This window comes from Pyxicephalus adspersus, chromosome Z, assembly GCF_032062135.1.
Source record: "Pyxicephalus adspersus chromosome Z, UCB_Pads_2.0, whole genome shotgun sequence".
Classification (NCBI taxonomy): Eukaryota; Metazoa; Chordata; class Amphibia; order Anura; family Pyxicephalidae; genus Pyxicephalus; species Pyxicephalus adspersus.
Window position 1 is genome coordinate 53360147 of NC_092871.1, and position 9329 is coordinate 53369475.

At 44.9% G+C, this 9329-nt stretch overlaps 1 protein-coding gene across 2 annotated transcripts in view; it reads left to right on the top strand.

Moving 5' to 3' along the window:
* Positions 1–2575: 2575 nt before the first annotated feature.
* The window catches only part of ZMYND19 (zinc finger MYND-type containing 19), a 15521-nt gene continuing 8767 nt past the window's right edge, over positions 2576–9329 (top strand). The window contains exons 1-2 of one of the 2 annotated variants that reach the window (XM_072430007.1): positions 2577–2860; positions 5762–5821. In XM_072430007.1, the coding sequence (XP_072286108.1) occupies positions 2810–2860; positions 5762–5821 (111 nt within the window). In that variant the 5' untranslated portion in view covers positions 2577–2809. Of the gene's footprint in view, positions 2861–5761; positions 5822–9329 lie in introns of both variants that reach the window. The other variant, XM_072430008.1, reaches the window with a different exon arrangement.

Genomic DNA, 9329 nt, shown 5'->3' on the forward strand with positions numbered 1-9329 from the left:
GTAAATAGAGTCAAAGAAGTTGTTGATAAAGTTATCCAGGGTGATCAGGTCTGTGGAATCCCTGGTAGAAATGCACATGATGGTCTAAATTTACTGGGAGATCAGTAAGGGGAATTTGAATGACACAGAGTGATCAGAAAGGGAATTTGAATGACACAGAGTGATCAGAAAGGGAATTTGAATGGCACATGAGTGATCAGAAGGGGAATACCGGTATGAATGGCACATGAGTGATCAAAAGGTGAATAATCTTTCAGAATCTTTTTTTTCTAGATTTTCCTCCTTTAAAATTGGGTGCGTCTTATATTCCGGAGCGTCCTATATGGCAAAAAATACGGTGTTTAAACAAAATGAATTCTCTGAGGACTAGTTTCCTCCTAGTATTTGAAACCCTTTACATTGAAGAATAGTATTCTAATAGCCATGACAATGGTCAGAGATCACGGAAGCTCTGTTGGCTTGCTCTGACAGATGGGGTGCAGGGGTGTGACACCAGAGGGTTATGTCGCCCAGGGAAATACTATAGAACTCTAGTGGTTTGGACCTGGTCACCAAGAAGGCCAATTGGTGGAGGGAAGGCTGACTATGGGTCAAAAAGGAGGGGGAGACAAAGGACCAAGTGGGAAGGATAATTAGGTAGGGGATATGTGTTAAAACAAAAGGACTGACAATAACTGCAATAGAGTCGCCTACATGTAACTAAAGAGTGATTGTCACCCGTCGGTCGACAGTGTCCACAAAGGAAACCAGGTGAACAACACAAAGTGGTGGGCAAACATTTACTCCTTTAGGTGCAGGGGACCTGAGGGGTCCCAGGATAGGGAGATATAGATATCAATAAAAGGGGAGGGTCCTTCCATGAAGTCAAGGCAAATGCAAGGAGTCCTATAGGGCCACCCCCAAAGGGTATCAATATCCTCCTTAGCTTGTTGCAAATCGCCATCTAGATCCTCCACTCTGCCCACTAGAGATTGCAAGTTGGTACGCACGGCCCCAATCTCAGAGTGACAGGGTGCTTGTACTTCTGCGATCAGTAGTTGAAAGTTTGCTTTAGTAAGGAGGATCTGAATGTAGTGCATCCATGAGGGGAAAGTGCCCTAACCTGGTTATGGGCTCCCCAGGTGCTGTTGTGTAGGGTTCTGTGGTTCTGAGGTCAGAGGAGATCCACCTGGTGTAGAAAACCAGTATGTAGCTGTGAGTAGCCTGGGAAATATATTGCTGGAGCTCCCAATATAGATTTGTGGACGCTGTGTCCTTGCAGAATAGGGGCTCCCCTACAAGGAATAGGAGATGCTGATCGATCTCTGTAAGCATTAGGTGCCTGTAAAGCTGGGGATCAGATGAGGTCTCCTGTGAGCAGCCTTCCCGGGGGAAGAGGAGCCATCTGAAGAGGAGTAAGGACTCACCAGAGCTTCCACCGCTGGTCCTGGGATCTCTGTCTCTGCAGCTGGTGAGGTTGATGCTAGATTCTGCTGTTGATCTGTTGAGGCCACCACTTAAGGTAATCCCAGGATGGTGGGGAGGGAGAAGGAGTCGGAGAAATCTTTACTGTCTGGGAGCAGGCCAATGGTTAGTCCTCAATATAAGTCCACATTGAGGGCTGGGTGAAGGTGGACTGCAATGCTGGGTAGCTGGGATCTCCCCCACCCTTTCCTTCTTCGCCTTGCCCATACTTATAAACAGAGTGCCCGCAGGACTGCTAATTATAGCTGTCCCTGGCAGAGCTTGGGCTCCAAGCTGCAATCTCTTATGTATGGACACATTTAATCAATAATTTTTGCATTTTTATGTTTTTTATAGTTTGGGCTGTGTAATTGCCTATATTACAGATACTGCATGGTGTCTCTCTATCTTACTCAGGGAATTTGGCACGTATGTCCTGATTTTACAGAAAATTGTCATGCATTAGAAGCTGCAGCAAGTCGATCTCATTTCCCCTTTTTTTCCATACTGTCTCTGACCTGTCCCCTCTATTATTTGCAGGCTTAGCATTACATGCAGCCCTCAATGTAGGCAGTCTGCCTAAAAACGAAACTTCAGAGCAAAAGATTGTTCCCATCATTCATGTAAAAGAAGTTGATTGGAATTTGACACACATACATACACAAAGGCTCAGTATCCAGGATCTTATAGTCTGGCAGAAAATACTACAGTACATAATCTAAGGGCACATATTGGTTGTCACTGCCAGTCTTTAGTACTGTAACTACCAGCTGCCTGGTTGCCCCTGCATTCTCTTTTATTAGGCAGGGCATTGCTGCTGTCTTTTCTCAGCAGCACACGTGTTCCAGTTAGCCGCGCCCAGAGTCTAGCCAGGTCATTGTAGCCCCGCCCCTATTTTGTATGGAGCCGCGTTACCTTTAATTCCTGACACCTGTTACATCACTTGAGCTGCACAGAGCTTCCCGCGAAACTTACGTCACCAGAGGGCTCCGCCCCGCCCTTTATCACGTCGCGTCACAGAAGCCGACCGGACACACCGACTCTGCTCCTTGATTGGCTGACTTGTGCCGGCTGCGCGCTGAGGTCAGTGTCTAGACGTCTGTGTCGATTGGCTGGAGGCGGCTGAGGGTTAGGGTCCCGCCCGCTCTGGGTGTAGCCGGTCGCACACGGCGTGTGGGTTAAAGGCGGCGCGTGGCACCCTTAGCTGCTCCCGCGTGCGGCGGTACAAACTCTGGGGATTGGCTATACGTGCCTCTTTTCGCGCCGACCCTCTGAAGGCGAGCTGAGCGCGGTGTGAGTTAAAAGTGCCGCCGCGCGTCGTGGCAGCGAGGGCAACGCCGTGTTTCGACCTACTCCTCCACCGGCCATGACCGACTTCAAGTTGGGCATTGTACGCCTGGGCCGGGTGGCCGGAAAGGTGAGCTACTAATACGTCCGGACACCTCAATTGTGTGTCCGGCATGGGTACATTCCTTGGTGGGATTGACCTCCCCGCCTATGTGCGGTGTGAAATAACATGGGTGATTCTTTTTGTCATGTCGGGGCGCAGGGTCCCACGTGTAGGGTCTTTTCCCTGTTGTGTAGTTGGTTTGCTTCACCGCCAGTAGGAGCTATGTGCCGCCTGTACGATGCCCGATCACGTGACCATCGTTTGCCAGACCTACACTCACACCAGAGGGTGCTCTAACATGTAGATGGTGTCCTTAATGTCTGACACTAGGTGGGGCTCATGGTGGAGGCATGTGACTGACCTATTACCAATTACCTGTGCAGGGTATAGGCATGTACTCATCTAATACCCTTCTATAAGAGTGACATTCTTCAAAATGGGCAGCAATGTAAGAGGCATTCTTCCTACTGACCCCCACACTAATGTAATGTGGGCTGTGGATATAGTAAATATAGCTTTCTCTGAAAACATGAACAAAAATTTCAAGGGTTCCCTGTATTACAAAGGTTGTGAAACGCTGGTGTAGAAAAAAAAAACTACTAGATATCTCTTTTAGTTTCGCTAACCAAAGGGTGCTTTGTTACTTGCAGACTACGGGACCTTTTAATATTTTGTTTTGTGGCATCTGTAGGACACCTGCTCAGAGCGTAGATAGGACATATCTCTCCTTTACAATGTGCTGCGGGGAAAGGGCCATGTGTGGCAAACCTGAAGGGATTATTTTTATTACACAGTATTTATATAGCACCATCATATTACCCAGCGCTGTACAAAGTCCATAGTCATGTCACTAGCTGTCCCTCAAATGGGCTCACAATCTATAGTGCCTGCCTCAGTCATATGTCTGACAGTCGAAGGTCAATTTTTTGGGGGGAAGCCAATTAACCTAACTGCATGTTTTTGGAATGTGAAAGGCAGGGAGAACCTGCAAACTTCATGTCGATACTGTCCTGGCCGAGATTCAAACCTGGGACCTAGTGCTGCAATCTCCAGAGTGCTAACCACTGAGCCACCGTGCTGCCCAGATCATCATATCATCTCTAGGGTTCCACAGATGCCTAGTTGAGAAGCACTACACCCTGCAGAGATGACCAAGTGCTCCCTCTGGCTCATCTCTGGCCTTTGCAGTACTAAGGTCACAGGTTTGAATCTTGGTCAGGACACTATCTGCATTGAGTTTGCAGCTTCCTCTGTGTTTGTGTGAGTTCCCTCCCACACTCCAAAAACATGCATTTATGGTTCAATATGTTTTTATTGGGAAAGGCATAGAAAAATATACCATGCATTTTGTACAAGTAGAATGACCAATACAAAAATGTGAAAAAAAAAGTTTCAAGTGCGAATAACAGTTCAAACATCAGTAAACATTCAATAAACACTGTTTATTTGGAAGTAGAGTGAAAGTGATGTCTGGGGAGGAGAACCTAGCCTTGATTTCAATTTGGAAAGGGTGCTTTAATGTTCTCAACAGTCCCAGCGTGTAGTAAATGTGTCCATAGAATCATCCAAAAACATGCAGTTAGGTTAATTGGCTTCCCCTTTAGATTGTCCTTGGACTGTATTAATGGGACATTACATTGTGAGCTCCTTTGAGGAACAGCTAGTGGCATGACAATGTGCTTTGTACAGCGCTGCATAACATGTTTGCGCTATATGAATACTAGATAATAGAATACTGTCCAGTAAGATATGGAACATGAACTGTTATTCCCTAAGAAAATGTTTCGTTGGCACTATGGGTGCAGTGGAAGCTAATTTGATACACTGAGAAGTATCTGTGCCTGGATAAACAGTGGTCTTTGCATTTTTATGAGGGGCGTTCTTTCAGCAGCTGAATGTAATTGTCTCAGTTTGTTATGTAGGGTGTCACTTGGTGCTTGGCAGCTGATTATGTAAAGCAGGGGTCGGCAAACTCGGGCTTTTAGGCCAGATACAGCCTAGCAAGTAGTTCTTTCTGGCCTAACACCCCCCTGGCCGATCGGGCCTAAAGCCAAGGGGCGTTAGGAACTACTGGAGCCGGAGAAGCTCCGAAGCCACAGCTCCCCAATTTACCCTAGCCGTCATTGATACTTCCACCACCACAGTAAATAGGCAATGCTCCCTTAAAGTAAATCACTCTCCTTTGCAATGCGTATGGAGAAGAGGGATTTCCCTTCAGTGGGTATTCCCTGGTAGGGGGCCAGGGCCATTAGGGCGGGACTCAGTGTCCGGCCTTGTGTGCTCCTGCCCACTCCTGAAATGGCATAGTGGCCATAAGTTTGCTGACCCCTGATGTAAAGGATAATACATTTTTCCTGAGGCCTTTATTTTTTTTTTTCCCACCTTCGAGGTCCCTCTGCCATACAATCATTTTACAGCCTTACCATAACAGTTACCAGCAATGCCTCCTCTGCCTTTAATAAATGGAACTCTCTGAGGTCCAATTTACATCTGGTTAGTCAGGAACCTAATTTATCATTGTGCAATATCCATAAAATTCTTTTGGTGCTAATGCACTGTTTCTATTTTTAGGGACCATGTGAGTTCCAAGTCCATACTGTTTAATAATGTTTAAACCTGAATTCTTTGACATTTGTGTGTAGCTAAATGCATGCAATAAAGTTTTTAGATTCCCCCTTAACATCACAAAAAAGCCCCCTCATCTTATCAGGAGGCTTCAGTTCCATTCCCATATTCATGCTCTTCTGGGTGGCAAAGGATTTAACAAACATTGGTATATGTCATCTTCTAGTTGTTTCTACAGAAATCTCAGTGAATGATATCGGCAAAGGATTTATACATTTTACTAGGTCTAAATGCTTGACTTGTTTAATGACCAAAATTTGTTTTTTTTTTTTGTTTTTTTTTTTTTTGTTTTTTTGTTTTTAGATCAAATATACACTAATTGATGAGCAAGACATCCCACTTGTTGACAACTACTCATTTTATGTAAGTCAAGGCGTTTGATGTTTGTCCTACCAAATCCAGATTTCCAAGGCCGTGGTAGATATGGCATGTTTTGAATATCTCACCATGTGCACTCAATACTTGAGTTCCAAGCTCTGCTTATCTTTCACTCTTGGTTTGAGGGGCTCAACTATTTTGACTTTATTTTTTAGAGGAGTGTGCACATAAGGAGAGAACACCCATATTGAAGCTGGTAGAGCAATAACAAAGATTGCAAATATAGCACCACCATCTACAGGCTAGAGCCTTTCGCGAGCCCCTCAAACCATAGGAGGGGAAAACTTTCTAATAAAGAGTGAAATGTTTTGAGGTGGCTGGGTCTTCAGGGGAGATTTCATCACTTGCATTTTCCTAAATCTACCCTGTTGCTATCCATACCAATGGAATTTTAGGTAGCCAGTAAAAGGTAATTAAAACAAGTATGGATGTTACAAAAACTTAATTTTTTTTTTAAATTATTTTTATTAAGATATCAAGGTGCATACAGAGAAAGAAAATAAAGTGATCATAACATATAGTTCAAAAAAGAACATACAGCAAGGTTAGGTTCTAACAATACATATTTTCAAGCTTGTGGCTTAACAGCTAACCGCATAGGAATACAAACATTGTAACCAACCAGTTGTGCTGTATCAGTAGCAGGAACCATGATATCTTAAGGTTTTCAAAAACATTTTTCTAAGAAAAGAAAATAAAAGAACAAACAAATTAACTAATTAAAAAAAAAAAAAGGAGTTAATAGGAAAGAGAAAGGGGAGATGGGGGGAGGGGGGCTAAAGTGGGCATTTGGCCAGTTATAGAATCAATCATCTCTGAAACAGTGGCAGAATGCAATTAGGCATCCATCCCAGTATACTCTGTATCTAGGGGGTGGTCGTAACAAACGGCAATATTCCTCAGTAGTGATAAAAGTGGATCCAGTGGTACCAAGTCTGTGCGAATTTTTCCGCTTTCTTAGCGTCAGTGGACATCATATCCTCCATGTGATATATATCCGCAACTCTTTGCAACCAATGTACTACCGTCGGAGTGGCAGTATTCTTCCATAAAGCTGCTTGCACACGTCCAATTTTTATCGTTGGAAACGAACGACGAACGACCGATTGGCCAAAAATCGTTTGTAAAAAAAAAAAAGAAACCAAAGACGCTGACGAACGAGGAAAGTCGTTGGAAATGAACGGCCGGACCGGCGGATCGGATTGGACGACGATCGTTGACCATCTATCGTGTGTACGGTCGTTCAGTGATCGTGCATGTTCTGAGCATGCGTGATGAACGAACATTTGATCGATACAGGCTGTATTGTGTATGTGAGTGAGTGTGTGTGTATATGTAATATATATATTGTGTGTATATATACGTGTGTACAATATCTTTGAATGATCGTGTCGTTATCTGTATGTACAGGATCGGTGCTATATGATCGCTCGCAGATATCGTGCAGGATCGTTCGCCATTTGTTTACAAACGATAATAATTGGAAGTGTGTACGTAGCTTAAGGCTGGGATACAGGCCTTAGCTGCATTGAGAAGGTGTCTCAGGAGAGAGTTACTATAGCACCTGCGGGACATGTCTGAAACATGGTGCTAGGGCCAGATTGCTCCTTTTATCCACTTCTGTAAGCTTTAAGATAATTTTAGCTACTGAACTCCAATATAATTGTAATTTTGAGCATTCCCAGAAAACATGCAGTAGTGTACCCTGTGTGTCGCCACATCTCCAGCAGGTGCTATCCGACCCCGGGAAAATCTTGGCAAGCTTCACCGGTGTCCTGTACAAGCGTATGGCCAGCTTGTAGTTGGTTTCCTGATATTTGTTGCAAATGGATGCCTTATGACAGAAATGGAGTAACATATCTCTCTGGGCTTCAGTAAAACAAGTGTCCATTTCAGCCTCCCATTGGGATACAAATAAAGGGAGTTCTGGCGTATATACAGATAACAGGGTTTGATAGGCATGGGAGAGTGTTCCCAGTACAGGTTGACCAGTTGCACACAAGTCCTCTAGAGGAAGAAGCGATCGGGTTATTGTAGTGGGCCGCGGCAAGGATCTCAGAACTTAAGTGAGTTGTATGTGGCGACAATGAAGGGAGATCCCTTTCTGTTTGTAGGGTCGGAATATGTTGCCCTTCCCCATTGTGCATGACGTGGGATATTCTATACACGCCCAAAGCACGCCATTGGCGAAATATTGGGTCGGTCTGGCCCGGGGGTAATTCAGGATCGCCCAGAACGGGAGAAATTGGAGACGGGTATATGGTTACGTTTTGGGAGAAGTACTTGGTGACCACTTTCAAGGTCTTGCCAATCAATGGATGGGTGTACATTGCCGCCCTGGCCACCAGTGTCGACCAGGCCAGTGCGGCAATGGGGGCAGTAGAGCATGCATCCTCCAACCTACAGTTTTGAGCGGCTATTAGTGCACCAATCCAGCAGCCTAGACAAGTGCACTGCCTGATGGTATAAAACTGGGTCAGGGAATGCCATTTCTCCGTTGGCTTTGGGGAGTCTTAGTAATGTCATCCTAAGCCTGGGCGCCCCATTAAGCCAGATACATTTTACAAATTCTGAACGGAATTTTCGAAGGATAAAAAGCGGGATGTGTATTGGGAGTGCTTGCAGCCTATACAACAGTCTAGGCATAACATTCATTTTCAGTACATTGCACCTCCCAAACCATGTAAATGCCCTCTGCCTCCATCTCTGTAGATCACTTTGGATTTTATTTAATAGAGAGATAAAATTGAGATCTACAATTCGAGTTAGATTAGCAGGAATCTGTGTGCCCAGGTGAGAGATAGCTGAGTTAGACCACTTGAAGGGGAAAGAGGGGGCCAAGGCCTCTCTAATTTTTTTTTTTTTTTTTAGAAAGAGTAACACTCAGTGCCTCTGACTTTTGCAGGTTTATTTTGTAATCGGAGAGCGAGGCATATCTGTCTAGCTCTTGCATAAGAACCGGCAAAGTAGTTACCAGCGTTGCAACATAAAATAAAAGGTATCCGCATAAGCAGCTATCTTATGTTCAGTGGGGCCAGTCTGGACTCCCCTGATATCTCCATTGCCACAAATTAATCGTAGGAGGGGTTCCAGGGTCAACACAAACAGCAAGGGAGATAATGGGCATCCCTGTCTCGTCCCATTGGTTGTACAAAAGGAGTGGGAGAGTTCACCATTAACCCGTACTCTGGCGCTGGGGGAGGAATACAACGTTTCTATCCAGCGTAAAATACAAGGGGGAAGACCCAAATGTGTCAGTGGAGAGCAGAAACGTCCAGTCCACCCGATCAAATTCCTTCTCAGCATCAATGGAGAGGAGCATTAGAGGGGTGTTGTGAGTATGTGTCTAGTTACCGTATTTTTCGGACCATAAGACGCACTTTTTTTCCTCCTAAAGTGGGGGGAAAATCAGGGTGCGTCTTATGGTCCGAATGCAGAGGTACAGGGGCATATTTTTTTTTACTTACCTGTGTCCCCGCCGGTCCTCTGTCTG